Source organism: Centruroides vittatus, unplaced genomic scaffold (assembly GCF_030686945.1).
Source record: "Centruroides vittatus isolate TY-2023 unplaced genomic scaffold, ASM3068694v2 contig_577, whole genome shotgun sequence".
In the NCBI taxonomy this organism is placed as follows: Eukaryota; Metazoa; Arthropoda; class Arachnida; order Scorpiones; family Buthidae; genus Centruroides; species Centruroides vittatus.
The window spans coordinates 573192-598306 of record NW_027122345.1 but is presented as its reverse complement, the minus strand read 5'-3'; the positions used below and the strand labels follow the sequence as shown (position 1 = coordinate 598306).

At 27.1% G+C, this 25115-nt stretch overlaps 1 protein-coding gene across 1 annotated transcript in view; it reads right to left on the bottom strand.

Annotated features, from left to right (window-relative positions):
• Positions 1 to 476: 476 nt before the first annotated feature.
• Positions 477 to 25115, bottom strand: part of LOC136979091 (protein Wnt-7b-like) — an 81508-nt gene continuing 56869 nt past the window's right edge. The window contains exons 3-4 of the mRNA XM_067275002.1: positions 16953 to 17221; positions 477 to 1027 (exon numbers count right to left, since the gene is read on the bottom strand). Coding sequence (XP_067131103.1) covers positions 536 to 1027; positions 16953 to 17221 — 761 coding nt within the window. The 3' untranslated portion in view covers positions 477 to 535. The remainder of the gene's footprint in view (positions 1028 to 16952; positions 17222 to 25115) is intronic.

Sequence of the window (25115 nt, the reverse complement as noted above, 5' to 3'; positions counted from 1 at the left end):
GTTTATTTACAATATAACCTACAGCCGCTAATAACAATTGCACAGAAATTATTATTTCCTGTACCAAATTATTTTGTACTTCATTTTTCCGTTGCTTTTCGATGTTAGATTCATTTTCTGAATAATGAAACAAATATGCTAATAAGAAACTGAATTAACAGCTACAAATGATACTATATTAGTCTATAGAGGTTCATTCTTGGAAAAATGCAAAAATCTAAAATAATTCCTGTGATGATGTTTTTCTTGCACAATTCTAAAAACACTGAAAGCTTATAATTCTTTTCTATAATTTTCATTTATAATGAAACTGCTTCTCTCGGTTTTCATTTGAAAAGATTAAAATATCCAGTTTTAATAAGACAAATTAGAACTTGAAAACCGATTGTCTTGCTGGATATTTTCAAAAATTAAGAGTAGATTATTCTTTTAATATTACACTTAACAACAGCAACAACAACAACAAAACAACAGAAATTTCCCCTATATTTTTCAGTTATGAATCCAAAAGATGAACTTTTATTAAGTATTAAAATCACTTACACGTATATTCTTCCGTCCTTTCGTTGCATGTTTCGCATTTAACATAGCAGCACCAATGAAATTTGCAATTGCATTGCCAGGTCCGTTGAAATTGGTGAGTATTGTAACCTCTTCCGCAACACATCAAATCACAGCCATCTGTAGATGAGGAAGTTTTATTACATTTTCTTCCTTTGGTACCTAAAGAACCTTTCATCACATCGGCTTCGCAATAATTTGGAGAATTTTCTAAGTAAACTAAATCACGGGGTTTGGGTCTTCGATGAGATTTGGATTTTTTCAATCTGAGGTAAAGTGGTTTATCGGAAAAAGTTCGTCTCTTTTTAGCCCAATAACCTGTAACCCTTTTCGCATTGTGATATTTCGTCATTAAATAGTCTCCAATAGTAGTGAAAGAGGGCAAAGTTTTCCAGCATGTCTTCATAGTGCATGAACCCGATACTCCATGGCACTTGCATTCAGTAAGCAGAGTGGAGATAACTGCCTATAAAAACGATTAATGTTTTTAAAATATATAGAAAAATAATAATAATTACATTAAGTTACTACGTAATAAAAAAATAAAACTTAACCAATTTAGTTATAGTAATAATATCCGGGATAATTAAATTAACATTAAATATGATTATTAAAATATTAATAAAAGTTTATCTAATAATTAAACAAGTTTTACTTGGTAATTTATTATACATATAAATTAACTAAGATATAATTGACTGTACGTTATTAAGCTTACATAAAATATCCTGTACAAAATTAATCTTTGATGCATCTTAGGCCACACAAGAAATAAAATAGCATCTGTTTAATATGAAAGATCATCAAGTACAAGATAACCCATCAATCACACTTTAATAGCTACAATAAAAAATGAATGATAATCTAGAGAAACAAAAAGGTTCTTAAAAAGATTCTAATAATTCTGTTTATACAGTATAGTAATTATGATAATGTTTATTATAGAGCTGTACCTTTCTGTTTATATCCTTGATATACGGTATAAATTAATCACTTCCAAGAAATTAGAGTGACTGGAACTAATTTTAAATGTATTAGAAATCCATCACTCATCAAAAGTTTAATAAATTATCATATTTTTTTTTTTTTACTTTTACAATAATAATGCAGAGTAAACTTATTTATCATCAAATATGCCCTAATACTTCGGGGGAAAGATTTAAATTTTACTTTTGAAAGTTTAGCATTTAAAATAATATACCGTTTAGGAATAGTTATTATAGACATGGTGCAACATGATTTTCTATTGTTCATCGGTTAATATTTCCTATGAACCAGTTCTATATGGAATCGTTTATTATTAAGTTGATTGATAAATCTCGTGCAAGAGTAACGAGTGTAAATCAAACAGGAGGAGGATAACCCAATGGGAGGAGTCGTTAATAATCTGCATTCGAGGAATTTTCGTTTGCTCTGAGGCCCACTTTTGTTGCGATAAAAACAGTTAAGCCTACCTATCCATCTCCCTTACATCCGCAGTTGGGAGGGGCAGCGGACATAAGAAATAAGCCCGATTAGACCTGGGAGGATAAACTTGTCTCGAGACGTTTGTCCAGATGCCAGTCAAGCATTCTGAAAGGGGAGACACAGTGCAAGCAAAGGGGATGAATGGTAACCGGGCCATCCATCAACTATCTCCGACACCCGCTGGTAGATGTCGCCACTAAATGAGACGTCTCTCGGCTCTAATTATTGGCTGAGAGATTAGGGTTATCGGGTTGTCTGTTCTATTCTACTTTTTTCTCCACCCTTCAATGTCTTTACTTTCTTCCTTATTTTCGGCCGCTCGTTATAATCTAGATATCTGAATAGCGTTTTCCTTTATTAACGCTTATCAAATGTTTCATTAAAAAATATATTTAAAGTAAGAAAATAAAACATTTTATAGGTGTATGTGTGTTGTATCTATTATTCATAGAAGCTATCATATTTTAAAGATTAGAATAACAATAAAATACAAATTGGTTTTAAAACAATTCATTAAACTGTAATGAAGATTAAGATAAAATATTAAAATGCATCGAAAAAGTCATCTCATTTTGTTTAAGAAATTGTTGAAAAAAAATATTTCGAAGTCGCACTTTTTAGCAGAATTGGAGTTTTTTTTTTTTTTTGCTAATTTTTTTACGAAAAGTTATTGCAAGAGAACGCTTGGTTGCCCATTATGTACAGAGGCTGTCATCTGTCGAACCCGTTGAGCGATGCGAAGGTCTCGACCTGCATTACTGCCGTGTCGTAACGTCTGACTGCCCGCGGGAAAAATATATCGCCAGCTTTAAACGGTAGCAGAGTCCAATGAGGTGTAGCTTACATAAATGTTTTCTTTACCACAAACCTGAACCGAAAAAATTGCGAGGTCCATCGATAAATGTCAATACTGACAGAAAAAACATGATCTGTAAATATCACTTTCAATAGTTTTACTGCATCCGCTTTGCTGACAAATTCAACAAAGTTACGTATTAATATTAATTAAATTGGATTTTACAAAACTGGAATTAAAATATATGATAATAATATTGAATTTTTACTGTAGAAAATAAAAGCTCTTATGTCTGCTTTATGGGCGCCCCTTTTATAATATTTTAAGCCAGATTATCTACTATTGAAAGAAGGAAAACACTTCAAAGAGAACAATTAAAGGCAGTGGGCGAAGACTATCAGAATTTATATCAATTTGCTGTAATTTACATAAATCAAATACAAAGTGAATTAATTAAACTTTAATTTTACCTTAATCAAGTCTATCATCACTATTTAAATCTTCGGCTTAGTACAAAAATTAAAATTACAATAAAAACAAAAATTATTTAACTTCAAATCAATAAATCTCATTTTGATTTGAATTGCAAGAAAATGAAATAGAAAAATTTTGATAGCTTTTAATCACCTTTTTTTTACTAAAATATGGTTAAAATAAATAATCGCAATTTTTTAAATCACAAAATAAACTTCAAACTTAATGTGATTTTGAAATTTCTTTATTACTTTTGTAAAGTTTCAGAATCTTCCATGAAAGAGATTGATATAAAAGAGGAATACTGAGGCACCGCCGCTAGAAAAGTGGCTAGAAAAATAACACTTTTTGTACTTTTTTGCCGCGGGCCTTCTGCAATCCGTCAATCACAACCGTCAGTAAATTTTAGATCCTTTAACAGTTAGGATTGTTCAACTGATAACATTGCACGACGAGTCAGAACAGGTGTTCTTAGCGGCATTAAATTAAAGTTTGCTTTAAAAAGTGGCACCTGTTTTAAAATTTACATTTGTCAAGTTATCTCGAGATCCTTATTACTTTTTCAACTTTCTTATTTTCATTTTCTAATATTGTAAATTATCTTATTCATTAAATTTTTAAAATGGTGACAAAGAAATACCATAGAAATGCCGAGTAGAAGTTCAATACTAATTATATTCTTAAAAATTTTATTTGAATTTGGTAAAATATTGAAATTCTTGTTTTAATGTCTAATAAAGAATTTCTAGAACTTTTATTGACAAACTGAATAATCACGCCTAAAATATTCTCTTATCGTGAAGGAGTGGGCTTAAATTTGGTCTTCATGAGCGTTTTAATGGTCAATTCGGATTACATATCGCTCTACCTCTCTTCATACTGGCCGATGTAATCAGGGGAGGGAGGAGCTGGAGACATTTCCTCCAGCTTGGAAAAAGCTTAGAGGCACGTGCAGATTCCTATCCTTATAAAATCAACGTTATTTTTACTAACAGAAAATAAAATTTTAAGACAGTTTTTTATTAATAAAGAAACATTCTATGTATTTCATTTGTTCAAAAAACAAAAGGCCAAAGCGGTCTCAAGCAAACTCTCGTCGACCCTGAATGCAATGTGTCGGGTTTGATTCTCATTAAATCGATCAGCGTGTGTGGGAAAGAAATATAAGAACAACAAAAAGAAGTCTAATTTTATAAAGAAAAAATGAAAAAACTTATTTAAAATGTAATTGACTTCATAAAATAAATTTATATACCTATATTTTTTGAACATGTTTCAATATAACTTATTATAAGATGATATAAACTTAAGCTAATATAATAAATTTATAAATTTTCTTATTTAAAAATATGTACACGGAGTATAGTCTAAAAATTTCCGTAATAAAATTTGATATAGCCTATTTATGTACTATACATGAGGATCGTAATTTAATACCCCGTATTAAACACTCTAGACAAATATTTAGAAGTCGAATGCAACGAAATTTAGTATGGACATTTCAAAACATATAGAAGATATTTCTTTAAAAAAAATTAATCAGTACCAAAATTCTACTATGGTACTTTTGGCGCTGCAAGCAGCAGCAAACCTTTTATTTGTACAGGATCTTAGCAATGCAGGGTAACTGCTCAATGTGGTTCCTCATTGAGAAGTGTAAAGCGTGAAGGCTATGAGCAGTATGTTCAATGGCCGACCGTAATATATCCTCTATGATACTTCTCACGCGAGTAGATCTACAATGGATCGAAAATCATATTAAATGTGTGGGTTTAATTAATGTTTTGATTTCTAATCTATCTTTTCTTTAAAATGCAATGAAATGTTCAGTTAATTTACTATATATCGGTAATAAATTTCATTTTAATCTTTTCTTTTCTAAAAAAAAATATTCTGTATTCTTAGGAGAAATATATATATATATATATATATATATATATATATATTGAATGTACAGACTTTTTTGATGATATAATCTTTAAATTCATATAAAATAAATAAATAAAATAATGTCTTTTCTTTGATATTTGGAACTTTTTTCAATTTTCTATATTATTAAGTTTATATATTATAATGACGACCTTGTTAATAACTGTTTTAGATTATTTATGACAGATAAAATCAGAAATAAACCTAATAGATTTTCCTTGTTATAAGTATATCTGTGACCTATTTTTATATATTGGAAAAAATAAATTAAAAATTTATATGTAGATGGCTATATAACAAATAATACTCTTATCAATTTTGCTATCGTTTTCTTTCTTTTTATAATTATAAATTATATTGTGTACGTTTCTTTAGAATTATATTTTCTGAAAGCTCTACTAATCTCTATCTTCTTAAATATGTTATTTATTAAATATTAATTATCATATAACCTCCTTTCATTCAACACAAATTTATAATTTTCTTGAATATAAATTATATAATATCCGATAAATAAAAATTAAATGAAAATATAGAAAAAAAAATTACTTTTTAACTAAGATAATTCAACAATAGACTTAATAAGAAGAGTTACTAGATATTAAAAAGCGAGAACAGAAAGAATATAGAAATAGTATAAGAAAATTTAATTGAGTTAATAGAAATACAAAAAATAAAGTTGCCCTCCAAGAAAATATAGTGTATAGAGCATCATGGGGAATATACAACTAAGGGTCGGGTTCCACTCGATTAACTCCCTCCCTCCTGGGGTTCCGATGACAAGAAGAGAAAAAGGATCATCCCCTAGGGATCTTTACTTCCGCTCCGATGACCCCTCAGCAGGGAATGCTGTAAGTTACAAGGCGGTCGAATTATAGACTATTGTCGTTTAGAAGACAAGCAAAAAGATTTTGAAGAGTGGGGAGACAATAGCAGACCCCTAAGGAATCTGTTTACGTTCACCGACACTGATTGGTTCTGGGCTCTGCAGAAGCAAAAGACAAGAACGATAATCACATCTATTTTAGCTTCTCTTCCTCTTTGTCGATCGGCTCCACCCTAAACTGCTCGTTCATTCTCAGTAATGGACTCGAAGCCGTTTCACTATCTTTTGGTGCTCGAGGAAATCTTAAAGTGCTGGAATGCGAACTTAGATCTATTATGGAGGATTTAATCTGTGTCAATTGAATGTTAGATATTTTAATACTTTATTTTTATTTTTATTTTCTAACTATGAAAACAAACAAATGCATTTTAATTTGTTTTTACCTTTAAATTTCTGCTTTCAATATACACATTTTTCAGTTTCTTTTCATATAAATTGCAAACTGATATAATTTTAAAATAATTGTAAAAGAAACCATAAATCTGCAAAATGTATACAATCGATTTTTTTTTTTTATTGAAGAATATCCGTATCTCTTGTTATAGTACAATGATTTCTGAAAAAGAAATCTTATAATATATAAGCTTACGTGCTACCATTGTATATATTTTGATAATTATAAATTGCACGGTAAAATCATGCTATGACTATTGTTCATCTAAATCTAAAGAAAATTTCTAAGATAATGTCAGTTTTCATTTTATCAATACTTTTATTCGAACATGGAGGTCTTTCACTAAACAATCAGATTAAGAAAAGACTCTCAATGCTTCATTCTCTTAACAAAACGACTCGTTCCTCTAAAGAAAGACTTTCGAAGCCAGTGAAGAAGCACTCAAAACAAAAGGTTAGGTAGAATACAATAAAACTGAGCCCACAGGAAAATAGCAAAAAGGATAAGAGGTGAAGTGGAATAAATCAGAAGTGAAAGGAAAAGAAACTCGTTTATCTTGACAAAGAAAAGCGTGGAACCATTTTACAATACGGTCTAACATTGCACAGTGTTAGTTCATTTCGTCAAAATAATTTCATAAATTCTCTTTAAATTAATAAAATGAAAACAAAATAAGTCAATAAATAATTTAGTAGTGTCAAAATCTTAATAATGTAAAGTTTAAGACAAAGTATTTCTTGAAAGAATATGCTACGTAAAATCTAAAGATCTAATAAAGCAATCCTATATTTACTCTCAGCTATGATTCAGTTTTTAAATATGCATGCAGGTTTGGTTATACAGTAGATTTAATATCATTTGGTAAAATATTTTATTAATTTGGAGCTAAATTTCTCTACAATAATTAGACAGCATAAAACATATAGACAAATTTAAATTAAATTTTCTAATATATTTGAATTATATTAAGAAAATTAGAATTAGTACAGACGCATAATTTGCAATGTTATTAATATTTCCAATGTAAATTATAATTAAATTATTATTAAACAGATGAAAAATTAAGACTCCATTACATGGAGAAAAATTTCACCAGAACAGAAATTAATTCTATAACTTTATCAAGTCGATATTCTTAACGCAATAATTTAATTGCCTGTAGAAATGACATGAAATCATTTTGTGTTTTCGACATCATTTCTATTTCCATAACAGGAATTCTAACGATTAGCATACTCCTAGGTAATAAAAGTTTATCTCTGCTGAAGAGAGGAAATGAAAGAAAACATGACCTAATTTTTATGCAGATTTTTTGGGAAAATCAATTACAAATGAATTTATTTATCTGGACATATAAAAATTTGAAAATAAATGATTATTATAGTTAAAATATTTACTTCCAGTTATTAAATAATTCTGTATATTAATTTTTTATTAAATTTATAATGTTATAATATAGTATTTTAGAGTTTACCGGTCCATTTTAGCATGGAGTTTACCGAGTTTTCTTTCCGTGTCTAACACCTAAATAGGAGTCAGTTTCCCATAAAAAGTCCTCCCAGGAGGAACCTCCTTGGCAAATCGTCTACGTGTTGTGTTGCCTTAGCCAACGGATCTTCAAACTTTTTTTGACTGTTCAACCCTTCAAAGATTCCTCGACCTTTTATGACCCCCCTTTTTTTGTTTTTTGCTAATACAGTTAATGATAATAATTAATTAATTAATCAGTAAAGTTGATAAACCAGTATTAATCCACACATCGTTTTCGTAGAAAAGATCTACTTTAGTGGCTTAGTGTGCAAATTATAATATCCTGAGCTGTCATATACATAACCCATTGAACTAATAATTTCTAATGAACTGTTTTCAACAACCTTCGACTATTTTTGATTCCGAAAATGCCTTATCGACCACTTTGGGAACACCCTGTCTTAGTTCACCAATCCAATCAAAACATTTATTGTATAAATTTACAGTTAAAATTTTCACGTAGACCTATCTTTATTGCTTTTATATAAATTTAAAAATAAATACTATAGAAAAAATAAATAAAATCTATTCGTATACTTCTGAAGAGATATATCTTACATTTGTTTTAAATTCGCCAATTACAAGATGATCGATGATAATCGAATTACTCATATCATGTCCGACATATTTTTTCCCCGTAGTGCTAAAAATAAGAGAAATGACTCCATGCTATTTTGGAGAATACTTCAGCAATCCTTTAAAATTTGTGCCGGAGTCAAGAATAATTCATAAATTTAACCGAATGTAATTTATCACGATTGATAGTCTTGTACTCGTATTTATGTAACATAATCAGTCTGACTAGTATACGTGACTAGTACATAATGATATACAAATCAAATAATATAAAATACAATTATTATAAACGGGCCTACATACCTATGCCTTATTTACTATAGGCCTATGCTGTATTATATAACATATCTGTACATAAATGTAGAAGAAACTTTTAATTATATAAGAAAAAATCATATTAGCTTATTATTAGAGTGATTTTTATAATAGAAATAACTTATTTTAATTTAAAAGAAATTTAATAAAAATTAAACTTTAATATCCTTCACGATAAATACAGATGTACTGTACAGTCCATAGTCCATTCATTTCAGAATTACATAAAGCGCAGTACATTGGATGAAGTAAATGGAAATCTGCAATTGTAAAGGTCACTTTTAAAAAGAACAATTAATATTCAAATAAAAATAATCAGTTTGTTAATTAAATTCTGATTCTGTTCACATTTTTCTCCCCCTGTCTAATTTTCAATTATTTAGCATTCATTCATATTTTAGAATGCAAAGAACATTTTCACATTTTAATTCGTAATCTTCAAGTATAATAATTTTAATTGGTCGTATAAATTATGTTTTTTTGTGTTTTTTATTTTCTTTATAATAAATTTACACAATAGTCCGGTGTTTTTTATTTAACGTAATTGAATGTTATTAAAACTTTGTAACGACTTTTCCTGCAGATGGATGTAAGGATAATTACACAGTAGTACTGGTAGATACTGAATACTAATATTTTTATAATACTTGTGATTATTTTACCGGCTTAAAATTTAATGAATTCTGTGTTTAAAAAGTTGTATAATACATTTATAATAATAATCAAAAATTAAGAGGCCTTTTTTCATTTATTTTTCAACAAAATTTATCATCATTTACTATTTTAAATAGTTTTATGATCACGACTTGCCTTTAGAATAAATATCTGCTGTAGTGCTATTTATTAGCGAACACTAATTGCGAACTCATTTAAAACAATAACTACTTGACATAGGACCTCAAAATGATTCATTCATTCAATTTCAAAATGACAGCTAACACAGATACGTGACCTCTAATAATATACTTGCTATTTCGCAACTTTTATTTCATTAAAAATGGCTAAAAGCTATAATATTCCAATTAAATCTTTAAGCAATTTTACGAAAAAATAAAATAAAAGTTACGTTTAATATGAATAATCATTTTTCAGATTTATCTACAAATATGAATATAATTCGTTTCAAGAGTCTGCATATCATTAGATTAACATAATGTTTAAATAATTAAATTTACAAAAAAATTTCTTAATGTTTTATAAGAAATGTATACACCTATTATAATAGTGAATATAATCATTGCATACTTACAATATTAAAAATATAATCAGTTCTAAACAAGACTTTTAGTATCATATAACTTAACATATTATGAATTTATTTATAGTAGTAATAGAATATAAGTTGTCTACATTTAGATTATACAGTGTCTCATTAGGCTGGAACCATAGGAGTTAATGTTCATCTTTTTTTTATTCTTTTACAGATAAAACATGCGCGCTGAATTCAGGTTATTTTGATGGTGGGGACCCATAGCCAACGTGAAACTGCCAAAGTTTTCTCATCAATCATACACAGCGGTCTGAATGCAGCCTGTTAAACTCTTTGGCAACTTCTTGCATCATGCGGTCCTCATCATGAAAATAACCTGAATTCGTTTCATACTCGGAGCCATGCTTAACCTGTAAAAGAATAAGCAAAGATAATCCTAACTCCTATGGTTTTAGATTTACGGGACACTATGTAGCGAGTATTTAATTCACAACAGTGAATTAAATAAATAATCGGAACTTAATGTACGGTTTCGAAAGGTTTAACTTGCTCGATTCAACTGTTAATGAAATAACAATTAGACAATTAAAAATTAATTTCCTAATAAAAATAAAATGCAATATTTTCTTTGCACATTTCTTTTTTAATTAGAAAGAGTGAAGCTTATGAATGTTGCCTGATTTCTTAGCTTTAATTACAAGTATACCAGGGCATTTCGAAAAGTATTGCCTTTCCTTTTCTAAAGCATTTCTTTTGATTCGAATTTGAAAAAATTAGCAGCGCGGTAAAGTATACTCTTTTTCCCCACGGCATTGTTCAACGAGTACTTCCACCTCACGGGCAAGCGCCTCTTAACACGTCGTTTACTATTGAGGAACATAAAAGCTGTGATGTAATTTCTTTAGGCGAAAAGACGAATCCATGCCAAAATATTGGACGTGTATTCTGAGGATTGTATTGATGATGCCAACATTCGATGATGGTACAATATGTTCAAACAAAAGCAAACCCATGCGACGAGCAGCGATCTACATTTAATAGTTTATTTAAAGTGCTTAACTGAAATAGAAAATATTATTAAAGTAAATCTATTTTTAAAATATATATATATATTTTTTTTTAAATCACTATAATCATTCAGAAGTAGAGTTTAAATTAAAACATTAAATAAAGACTTATTGGAAAGTTTTAATGTAAAATTCCGACAACATATAGTTTTTAAAAAATGCAAAAATAGTTTCAGGAAAATGTATAATATTTGTAACTTTAAATGTTAGCCTTTTCTACATTTTTTAAAAAAAATTAATAACAGTAATAAATTTTAGCTGGCAGGGAACGTTTTCTTTATTTTTGTACATTGAGGCGACAAAGACGTTTCATAAAAAAGAAGAAAAAGATTTATGACATCAATGTTTTAGTGTGCTCTTGTAGTGTGATCAGCATGTGAGAAGACAACGTAGAATCTTGTTAACTTTGTAAGATTTTTTTTGTTTTTTTCCTTTCTGCCTTTTGGATTCTTTCCATCCGTGGGCACTAAGGAAACGATTTTTAAGAAATGTTAAAATTTTCAAAATATTTTCTTATTCTTTTTTTAATTTCAAAAGAGCAAAAATTTAATCTGTTTATGAATGTAATTAATTCAATTCATAGAATTTAAAATCAATAAATATGTATATATTTTAAAGGACTGTACAAAACTTGCTTATAAAAATGCTTATAAAATTACTCTTAAGATTTAACTGTTATAAGAACGGAAGTAAAAGTTTGTAAGCGATAATATTTTTAATTCTTTAAATAATTTCGGCTTTCAAAAATTACCACATTTTTCAACTTTGCCGAGTCTTCACAGAAAAATTTATTTGATCAGAGGGCTATGAAAGAGTTTTTTTAAATTTGCTACATATAGCCTAACTGAATATACAGACAATAACGATTTTTTCACGGACACATACTGTATTTAATGAATTTTCCTTGTAAAATATTTAAACTGTAAAAAGAAAAAAAAAATTGTAACGCAGATAATTAATGTTCAAAACATTTGAATTTCTTAAGATAATAATAAAAATATATATCAAATAATTGAATTTCTATCTAAATCTTTTAACAATAGAATAAAGTAGATTGTTATCTTTAATTTACGTCAAATTATAATTAACTGTTATGATATATTCATAGTATTTATGCCCGAACAGTCTTTATAATTATTCCTAGTTATATACAGTATCGGTCTTTACATCATATAAACATATGAATTTAAAAAACTTTGGATAAATTGGCATTATTTTGTATTATCCACGCAATAAAGTACCAACTAGAAATCAATAATTAGAATTAAGCTGTATAAAATTCATTATAATCAGTTATAAGGTTTATTCGATGAAAATTTATTTCGAAGATTTCATACAAATTATATTCTTTTAAGGTTGATTGTACCTCTTTGGTTATGCACGAAATCTCCAGCAGATGGCGTTAAAAATGTAATGCATTTTCTATGGGATTTTTTCCATAGAAAAAGCATTAAATTTTTACCGCCATCTGCTGGAGATTGCGTGCATAACCAAAGACGTTACCATCAGCCTTAATGTTAAATATTTTTTTATTTATTTTTATCATAAGATCAAAATAATCTTCGATAAACTGGAACAGGCATAATAAGATTTGTTGATAGATAATAGCAAGAGATTTTCCACTGATCAACTGATAGGAAGGTGATCTTAACCATAAAATTGGTATCTAGATCCGATACTAATTTCTGATCAATCGTAGATTAATCGGAAGCAATTTATTTGATATTGATAAAAATTGATAAGAAAGGAAAGGAAGTTTTTTTGTATTTAAGATAATATCAATGACAAATTTTACGCTGAAAAAATTATGAAATAATTCTTAGTTTTCGTTTAAAATTTTTGATTTTATTTGCTTGGCGTCACTGCGCTTCTGATATAAATGATGAAACCGAGCAGTAAAAATTATATGAATACAAATTATTGAAATTTTACAATAGACAACTTCAAATTAATATATAATACAGATGGATATAGATAATATATTAATAAAGAAACCAAAACAATATCCTAAAGCTAAAATTAATTTCAATGTAAAATCATCCTCTTGAGTACCAAAATCACAAACCAGAAAATTCAATTTTCCATCAAAAGTACATCGAAAATCGTATCCATTCATAGTGATTGCAAATAATCTGCATCTAAATAAATATTAAATTCTTTACATAAGAATATATTAAAATTTTGCAAAACATATACACGCAAATTTATTGAAAATCCTTAAAAATCATCGTTAAAATTAGATTTGCGAGGAGTATAATATAAATTTATGGGTCAGATAATTACAGTATAATTAAAATAGTTTACATATTACACTCGGTTATTGTTTGTATCTGAGGTTTCATTCAAAGAAATAAACAGAAATACAGACCTTTAAAAATATGTTTGGTCCACTTGGGAAGCGACTCCTTGGATAATATGCAAAGCTATTTAATTTTTTATCAGAACTGATGAAAAATTAATGATTTCTGTTGAAATATGCTTAAAACTAAAATAATATAAAGTATTAGAATTTTACATAATCCTAAAATTAAATTTACAAAGTTAATTGCCTTCAAAAATGTTAAAATTACAGATTATTGATGAATTCATGGTAACATTTTTCAGACGAAAATGAAGTCGATATTCCAAAGTTTAAGAAAATCAATTTTACAAATAATATTAATTAAATATTTTTATTAAAATAAAAATAAAAATAAAAAGATTTAATTTTCAGAATCGAAACGTTCAAATTGCTAAAGAAGAGAGGACGGAAAGACTTAAAATAAATTGTTTGAAACTGGTTTAAAGTACACTTTAGCACAACGATGTCACTCTAATATATTTAAGAAGATAGGAGTGGCATTACAATCATTTATACAATGGCTTCGGGGAGAACCACTACAACCTATTCATATATTTTTTTTATACGTACAGTACATTGATATTCTGTACTCATTAATACGTAATCCGCAGATATGCTGATTTTCCTACTGCCCTACGAAAGAAAAATATTAAATTGGATTTTGACATGACAATATAAAAAGTGCAATGAATGAGATCGGCCAGACGGCTTGTAATTGAAGAGGGTTTTTTCATTTAGCAGCTGTAAGATACCTTATCTCTTCTCGTTTTTACCTTTATCACTGTTGAATAAATAAACGCGAGATTGTAAACACCTCATTATAGATTATAATCTCGATGTATACACAATTTTCACTCAGATCGTAAAAATTGTGCCTTTGTTCTCGTGTATGTACCAGGGGTATAGTTTTTATATACAAAAAAGTAGTATGTGATTACAATTATTTTTTTATTATTATTTTTTTAATTGTTTAAGTCTTGTAGCCAAGTAATTACTACATAACATGAAATTTGTAACCTCATTAGCAAATATAAAACATGTAAACTATTTTCAGATTTTGTTTTTATTAAATTACAAGTATTTACGAGGTAATTGTTTGTAAAAGAAATATTTATAAAATTCGTATTTTTACTTTATGATCACAGAATTTAGATACTTTTAAGTTTTAAAGTTGTTATAAAAATTAAAAAGACTTCTAAATAATAATTAATGTAAATAGTTACAAAATAAATCATTTTATGCGCCTATTTTAAATATAAAATACTAAATTAATAAAATAACAATAAAATTGTAATTTATAATTTTTTAAAAAAGCTATTGAGTTCTTCATTAGATGAGAATTCTAAAAATAATTAACTTTTTACTTTTTACTTCTATTAACTTTTTGGACAAAGGTAATGCTCCAAACTTAGCTTTATTTATTAAATTTTAAACATATATTAAGTAGTGTATTATATGAACATTTGTATTATATGAATTTGCTAACATTTGACTCAAACAATATGCCAATAAAGGTAAGGAAATTATGAAACTTCTATAAAAAAAATTAACTCGAGTTTATGTTTTCAATTCGTTAAGATTGTTGAATATGTTTGGTAGTCTATATTTAAAACAAAAATACTTGTAATGAAGTAATGTAGCTCTTAGATTTTTAAAAATAATACAAATCATTGTTTTGTGTTATTTATGAAAGGTATGTCGATCGGGAGGTACTGTACAGTACAGTACAATCACCTAAACTATAGGTATTACGAATCGCCAATGGAACGATAGTAAGAAATATCAATAGTGATAAATTACAGTAATTTTTGTTTCAAACATATAAAAAAAAACATGTATAAATATATAGAAAATGATTAATCAAATTTGATCAGACAAATCTAAAAATTTTTAAAGAATAAGACTCAAAAATAAATAGTCCGAAAGCCATTCTTATATTAATTTCTAAGGATACATGTTTGGGTGGGGCTTCATATTATTGGAAATAAGAAACTTGATTCTCATTCCAACACTTCACCCGCTCGTCTAATCTTTTATGCATCTAAATCACGCTCTCATCAAATATCCGCTTCACCATTCGATCAAGATTAATTAACTTTGCCTCACGAACTTATAAAAGAAAAAAAGTGAAGGAAACCAAGAAGCATTCTCTTCTGGAGGGTGGAACAGGAAAAAAAATCATATAAAAAATGGCAACCCTCGCACTTGAACCTATCATTTAGTATCGGACGAGCATTTGAGGAAGAGTTATAAAAGAATAGCTTATCTAACAAGATACCGACTAAGAAATTATAGATTTTTATAGATAAAGTTCAATGCAGGATCTTTAACAAAATTTCGAACATAATTTTCGTGTTGGCCTAATATTTAACCTAAAGACTCAACCTACATACCGTATATGCATACTGTAAATATATCTTCTGTACTTTTTACGAATTTTGGGCGGCGGCGAACTAGATGGAACCGATTGGTGAAATGACGGGAGATGGAAGAGGGGGCCATAGTTGGATGGCCGAATTTCTGTCACGTATACTTTGGGTAGCGACTACCTGTCGTAACAAATTACCCCTAAAGTTTTCACGGGTGATTGTGCGTCACGCCGAAAGGGGGCGTTACGATTGAACGAACGTGATGTGGTTTGTGAGGGACTCGTAGGTGGATAACTATGGGAGTGGCCCGAATTATCTAACCGTTTCGGTGCTCGATAGAAATTTAGCCGTCATCTACGTACCTTCAACTTCATCCTATCGGCTAAATCACGAGATGCCCCCCTCAAGATTCATACTCGTTAGCACGAATGGGTTCAAACTGACACTTTTTCTAAAACTTATCTCGGCCATAATTTTCTTAGTTATCTTCAGTGTTCAACTCTTTAGTTCGATTAATTATTATTTTTAGAAAAAACAAATTATCGGATTAATTAGTGCTTGTTATTGAGATCGTTCAGTAAAAATGTTTTTAGCTACCAATTAATTGTGAAATTAATAATCAGACCACGTTTCAAAACTGGAACTTCATACAAACAAAAGTAAATGACTTTTAATTAATTAAGCGCAAGGGATTTATCTGAAAATTAAAAATCAACTAACAAGAAAATAGATGGCAAATAATATTATACGCTATAATCGTTTCTTTTTAATTTTATTTGAAATAAGTGTCTTGATTTATGTAAATATCCTGTTTCTGTTTAAATGTGAAAGTTAATGTCATCCGTAACTTTATCTACTGAAGTTTATACCTACATAAAAATATAAAATTCTAATTTCATTTATGTTTAATACTTTATGTTATTGCAATAAAGGAGTGTTCCTTTATACTCTAAGATGTATTTTTTTGCTATTTTCAAATTTATTGATGAATAGCCCATACATTAATTTAAGACAGGAATTGAATTTTGCTTTGTTACCTTTCTTCCAGCTCTGTTATTATGAAGATTCATCAAAGATCTTTCATCTTTTTCCAATTCCCTGGAATCTACGAATTTTCTGGCTGATTTTGTTCCGGATCGGACGTCCGAGCTGCATCCTCCCCATTTCCATCCAGAGGGAGAATATAGTCCATTCTTTGTGCGATCGCACCCACACTTGCTGATGTTTCCCCTGCTGCAAGCCAACGTGATAGCGTAAGTGATGGCTGCAGAATTGATGGCATATATATACGACGCCTCTTTGCTCCCTGCGAAAACATAAATTTCATTTTGAGTTGAAAAAAGACCTTGAAAATGTCAAAAATAAATTATGGGGCTATATAAAATAACTTAAAGACCGGGTAACAGTTTAACGTTTTATAAAGCTATTACAGAACTTTACGACATTTTAAATCGCATGGATTTAGAATATTTCGGATCCACCCGCTCGTTTAATTTAAGCTATCAATTATTTATAATTCGTCCTACGTTTCAATTTTATGATGTATTTTTGATTAATTTTTATCTAAATCAAAATTAAGAATAAAGATTAAATCAAAATTTTAAATCAAAAGATTCAAAAGATTCAAAAATTCAAAAGATTAAATCAGAATTCGTAACCATTTTAAAATTTCACAATTATAAATTTAAACATAAATCTTTCTGTAATTAATTTTTTTTCTATAAATAGAAAAATTAAGCTGCAGCCAACCATTAATATCTCTATTTTTAAAAATAGAAAAAATAAAAATAATGCTCATGAATTTTCAATTTGATTTGTGTTATCACGCATATAACTTATAACTTCTATGATTTTTATAGCTATTTATATTATTTTCAGTGCCTAGATGTTCTAGCTCTAGTTATTACTTATAATTTATGTTTTTATGAATAGTTTTTCATTAGATCGCTTTTTTTGTTTTATTAATTAGCTTGAATTTTTTAAAAATTATTTATATGAATTCGTAACCAATAAACTAAAAAATAAAATAACTTAACAAAACAAAGAATTGTTGTAACATAGGCAAATTAACTAGAATTAAATAATATAGACTAGCTACTAATGTTATTGAATGAAACTTATTCGATACGGATTTTTTATAAAGGTTAAATTGATAACATCTTAGTCATTAAATTAATAATGCATTGATCCAGACCCATTAAAACTTTCAGAAAAGCATTTTTTAGTGTTTGGTCGTGACGGTAGTCATACTACTTTACTAATTCTTATGATTAGCCTATATATTATTAAATAACATTAGCAACTGATTAGGAGAATAAACACACATATAACGAATTTTTATAATCAATTTAAAAACATTTACTGACATTAATTACAAAAAATTTGTTAGTTTTTTTCCTACAAAATTAATAAGTTAAAAGTCTCTAATTTCAACTGTAGACAGATGTCAAAAGAGATATTTCAAAACTTAAATATTACATGTTACAGAACTGGTAGAAGCAATTTAATGTTTCAACACATTGGTAACGGTCTCCATTTATTTGAATTACTTGTAGCCTATAATTATTATTCATTATTCATATGTAATAACTGCATTGCGTGGCACGGATAACTTTTAAAAAAGAGCAACGAATAACGTTTTTCAACTAATAAAAAAAAACAGTTTTCAGTGTTTTCTTATTTAAAAATTGTTATTAATAAACAACTTCGAAGCAATTATATCCGTCGCACGATAAGGCAACAATATCAAATGCAATTTTGAAGACCAGAATTAGACGACAAAAACATTTTATTCATTACCAAAGCTACATTTAAAATTCTCTTTGATCGGTATCTGTTGTTTTGCTTCGAAACAGAGGTCACCCGATGAGGATCTTTCAGTGAAACGAATTTTCAAGTTCACTTCAATACACTCCGGGGTAATTATTACATGTTGAGTAATTAAAGTCGTGCATGGTCAGGCATTTTAAAACCTTCATTATTGTATATTTAATCTATATATAACTCTTTTTATATGGAAAAAAAATTACTATAGAATTAACGATAATCGCCGAACCTATTATTAAATCGAAAACTAACAATTTAAAATATAATAAAAACTTTACATTAAAAACTCATTAATGATTAATGACTCATAATTTATAAAAAAAAACTATGTAATGTCAAATTACAAAAGAGATTTTATTAAAATATAGATTTATATTAGCATTACGAATAAATTACTTTATAGCAGAGATCTATAATATTTCTAACATAATACTGTATATTGAATAATTTAATCAATATAAATTAGTTATTCAGTAGTTTGTATTGTCTGTACAAGAAGATAAATTCCTAAGTAATCATCGTTGTATCTTCTTTAGCAAAATTAGACATCAAAGGATTATTAAGAAACAGATTAATAAATTTGTCAAGTAGAAGAATATTCATTTTACTTAAGATTGAAATGTATTCATAATTTTATTATTCTTTTCACAGATTGTTTTGTTTCCACATCACTAGGAACAGAACGATACACCGGAAAGAGAATCATTGGAAAAACTCTGTTTCCGTTATTATTGTTTCTGTTCTATGGTCTAGACTCTGTAAAACAAAAACTGATAACGAAAACTGAAATATAAACAGATTCAGTTTCAGGTTTGTTTCTGTTTAAATAATTTCTGCACCAAAATGGAGGATGCTTTAGTAATTTTGATGTTTGTATTCGCTTACTGTGTTAATTGTTATCAAGAAGAGATGACAAGAAAATGTGAAGAGCTCAACATTTCCAGTTTGCCGATGACCTGACATCACTTACAAAAGACTTTCTTATTAGTGAAATCACAACCGAAAAAGCTAAGATATTTTCAAGTTTGCTTTCAGGTGAGATTCTATCGAACAGAAATAAAAAAACAAAAATCAAAAGTTGCGTCAGTTTCAGTTGAATTTTTCAAATAACGTAAAGTTCAGACCTAAATCCACTTCATCAGAAATTGAACAAAGAAGTTCTGAACAAAGAAGTTCTGAACGAACTCTTACGGTCAATAACAGAAATAATAACCAGCAAATATGGATGACGATAGGCCTACATATCATGGCAAAATTAAAAATCAGTCGTAAACGAATTTTTTTTAAATCTTTCTCTTTTGGCATTTAATTTTAAACCTTAAACTGTCGAATAATGTTGCTATTAATTAGAAATATTACTTTCCAATTAGTGTAATATAAAAACGAAATGTATAGAAACATTTTCAACTCTTTTCCACTGAATCTGAAATTTCACTACAGAAAATAATATCACGTTTCTTTCCTGGTTTCTGTTCCTAAAATATTATCTAGTAATGTGGAAACAAGCTTTATTATTCACGAGAAAATATCAACTTTTTAAAATTTCCAGTTAAAATCTATGATCACAGATGGCGCGAACATCAATAAAATATTTTCTTTATTTATTAATACTTTTTACTGATTTCACTTCAAATTTCGCATTGATTAATTATAAATTAGCTAAGAGATTATTTTATAATAGTACTTATAAATTACAACTTAAAAATATTTTCTAATGTATGGTAACAGAATAATTTTGACAGAAACATTCCCCTGCTATTAACTTAAAAAATAAAAATAAATATCTTCCAGCATTGTCTAATGGCTCTATTACATTGATTCAATACAATATGAAACAATGTTATAGAATTTTTAAAAATAGTAATAATGATTCATTTATTCCATTTTACTTTTCACTTTGAACTCATCAATCACCATTTGTTCCTTCGACTTTAAAAACTTAATAAGAAAATTGTTCGAATTGTTATTCAGTTTATTATTTTGCTTTTTAAAAATAAATTATGATGATACATGAATAATAAATTAATTTCTAGAATTACTAATTGTTTCATAAAAACTTTAATAACTGTTGGATAAGAAAGAAGTGCGAAATTATTTAATATTTTTATTATTGAAGAGGTGAAAGACATTCTTTAAATGTGATAAAGATGTATTTTTATCTATTTTTTAAATATGAATAGGTTATTTACATTTAGTTATATCAAGTCATTAATTATAATCATTTCACCAGATCGTATCTCTGTTAATTAATTCATTAATTGTATAATTACATGATTATTAATTTAAATGATTTACAATGATTATATTTAAAATGTTTTATAAGGATTATATTCATTATTTCTGGGAACTTTTTTTTAAAAAAAAAGGAAAACTTTTTTTTGAAACCATTAACTGATTCAAAAAAAACATTGAATAATTGTCAGTTAAGACAGTTCAAGACAGAATTTAAAATAATATTCGTCATGTTTTCTGATTATTTACAATATGTTATATTTAAATTAATTCAGACAACCTACTCAAAAAATTACAAGCTGAAGAAAATTAAACTTTTTTTTTTATTACAATGTTTTAAAATATGATATAGAAGAGGGGTGGGCAACCCTTGGCACGCGTGTTAAACGTGGCACGCCAACGACTTTTTCCGGCACGCAACCCAGGGCTCACCTTAAAAAATAAGTATGTAACATTTTTTTATATACAGTATATTTTTCTTGCTTCGTAAATAATTTAACGGGTTTCTAAAGTGTTACTATGTGGATTTTTGATTATTTGAAAAGATTCTCTCAATATTTAAAAGACACTAAATAATAATGTGCTCCCAAATATTTCGATTGGCACGTGAGAAATTTTGCATCATAGATTTGGCAATTTTAGCGCGCGCACACTTAAAATGGTTCTTCAACCCTGACATAATAGAATATATGACAGCATTAAATATTAATTTTTCGCAATGATATTTATTTGAAAGATAGTTGTATGGCTATGCAGATTTAAAAACATAAATATGAAGAGAGATTAAAAAAATGCAACTACGTAAATTAAATTAATTTAAAATAAATAATGTTTGTGCCTGTAAAGAAGAACATAAAAATAATAATAAATACAGTCGAACTTCTAATCGACGTCGATTTTTTCAGAAGCAATGAATTATACAAAATAACCTCCAAACAACGACCATCTTTTTATGTTCCCGTCAATGGCCATTGTTCAGAGGTTTGATTTTATAAGAAAATTTGACTGTTCAATAATTACATTCTTTATTATCATTCGTTAGCGTACTGAAAATTCTTCTCGTTTTTATTATCTTTTATCAATGGAGATCAGAAAATGAATGTTATTATCGAATGGATACAGAAATCAATATAAAAACTATTTCACATTCGTTAAAAATGCCCTAAGTAATACCTATAAACATTTATAAATTAGATATTACAGGGTATAACAAGTTTTTTAAATAATAATTTATATCTGATATAGACCTATTTATATTTTTAGTAATTATAAAATAAATATTTAATTAATAAAATAAAGTCACTTCTGTTATATCATAATTAAAATATTTCAACACGTTTACTAAAATATCAAATACCTTAATTGAAAGTAATGAAAACGCTATTAAGCATAGTTGACTTTGCTCATAATAAAAATGAATGAAATATTTCTGAAGCTAAACTTAAAAACTTACAAAAAAAAAAACTCGTAAATAATCAAATTGTCAAATTTACTAGTTGTCAAATAAGTAATTCATTATTATTATTATATCTATTTAATAGGCAAAAAATAGATCATGAATAAAATATGGTTAATAGATAAAACAGGTTAATGTTTAGTTGAAAAAAGTTAGCTTCTAATCTTCGAAAATAATAAAGCCAGAAGAAACTAACCATTAATTTTTCTTTTATTTTCTACATTCAAATAAATTAAATTAATCTACGATCATGGCGAATATGTAAATTTTGCAAACATTATAAAATTAATACAAGATATTTTATTGATTTAAAAAATTTTAAAGCATCTCACGAGTAGTCAAAAAGAAAAAAAAAATGTTAATTTTTATTCATTTAAAATTTAATTTAATGTTATTTTCTCATTCAAAACCTTTACAATATGCTTAATAAGTACAGTACATTTAAAAGGAAGCGTTGAGAACTCACTAATGATCATCGTATATTTTTTACAACATTAATATTTGATTAATGAGTCAAGTTTATCAAATTCTAATCATTAACATAAAGATCATTTATTATACGTTCAAGAAAATTTTGTTTAATGAAAAAATATATATATATTTTTTTCGTTATTTTGTTGAAACTTATTCAAAGCGAAGAGAAAAGCATGACTGTATTTTTATTGGCATGAAAATTTGATGATTCCTTATTAAATGTGTTTTTATTTATTTATTTTTTTAATTTGCAAGGTCAAAGTTGACAGGAATAAACAGTTAAGTTGATTATACGATGTTAAAATACATTTAAAATAGCAATTACGTACGATATGTAATGTCGCGTATGGGATAAGAATTTCATATTTTTCTAGTTTTATATATATATGTATTAATATGATGCGCAAATAATTAAATTAGGTAATAAATTAATGCGTTGAAAAATGTAAATTTGTTTTATCTAGACGGGATAGGTTGAGAAATTTTATTTTTATTTTGAAGGAGCGTTAAACGAATAATTGAAAAGACAGAGAATTAGTGTTTCTATTAAACGACGGTAAGGTTCAAACTATTTAATTTTAACAATTTCTATATTTTAATAGCCTATTGTTCAAATGAATAATGAAAACATAATTTTATGGAAATTCATAGTATTTATCGTTCATTCCTGTTAGAAATTTGCTCTTTCGTGTTTTTAACTTTGTAACATATTTTAGCTTTGTAATGAAGCTTGCGTGAATTTCTAATTAAGTTCTTTGTTTCTGTGAAATTAAAATAGGAAAATTAAATTTAAAATTTTAATTTATTTTTAAATTAAAAACTGTTTTCAAAAAATCGGGTGCCTCGTACTAAATGTATTTTTTATACGAATGCTAAAACAATGCGAGTTTTCAATCATGTTAATTAATCTTCAAACTGTACTTAATATACAGCTTAACTACTTATATAAAATTCATTATAATTCGATTTTTAACAAAATAATAAATAATAAAATAGCAAAATAAAAAATAATTTATAAATTTTCATTTACAATTTATTATAAGACATGTAAAATACGTAAAGAATACATATTTGTTTCAAAAATTAAAAAAATTATAATAATTTAATATAATAATTAAATTAATTATAATAGTGGAAATTATAGTTATTGATTTATAAATAACTTATAATCACATAATCACGAGTTTATTACAGTATTTATATACTGTAATAAACTCATGTTATGTCATATATTACATGTTATTCGAATGTGACTGTGCAAATATGAGGTATTGAACAAAGTACGTGTTCACACCACATGTGTCATAAAAATGCACTTCTTTCAATACTGTAAAACTTATTTTTATATTCAAATTTACCTGTTATTTTCTCACATCCTTCAACTATTTTCAAAACTATTTTGAATATGCAACTCATATATTATGTCGAATTAACTTTTGTTCTTACAAGTGCTTATGTTATTTCATAAAATCAATTAGAAATGAAGTTATATATGAATTTAATATTAAAAATTCTAAAAATAAAAGATGCGATTTCATTAATGTTACGATAATTTTATTTTAATTATATATTTATTCTTAACGGCTTCGATAAGACATATAATGTTACGAAGACGTTTTAAAATTCGGTTATTAGAGTTATTGTAACTCTGTATCATCTTAACCAAAGGCCCACACTTGGGAATGGGGATGTATTTGGATACGAAAGAAAGAATTATTAAAAATAACAAAAAATTAGAAATAAACATTATATGGATTCTATATGAAAAATGATTTCATATAGAAATTTCGAAGCGAACAGAAAGATTGTAGAAAATTTACATTAATACAAATTTCTCGGGAATCAAGCAATTATTTTCCGATGATTGAAGTTTCATCTTTTAAATTTACTTTTTATTAGTTACAGTTCCATGTTAAACTTACTTTTATATTGAACTTATTGACTTTAAATAAATCGCAGACCAAAATTTTGATAAATCTAAAAGTTAAATAACGTATATTTTGTTTCTAGAACAAAGTTTCTATTGTAAAGATTAAAATTCTCGATGAAATTTCTGAAGAAGCACCCCATCATAAACTAGACTTATATAAAAATTATAACAAAGATATTTTGTAAATATAATTATGATTATTTTTTTTCTTTTCCTACTCCCTTTGATTTGTATAGCTGATGAAACTTATGTAGTTTTTTTTCCGAAAGCCACACTCAAGAA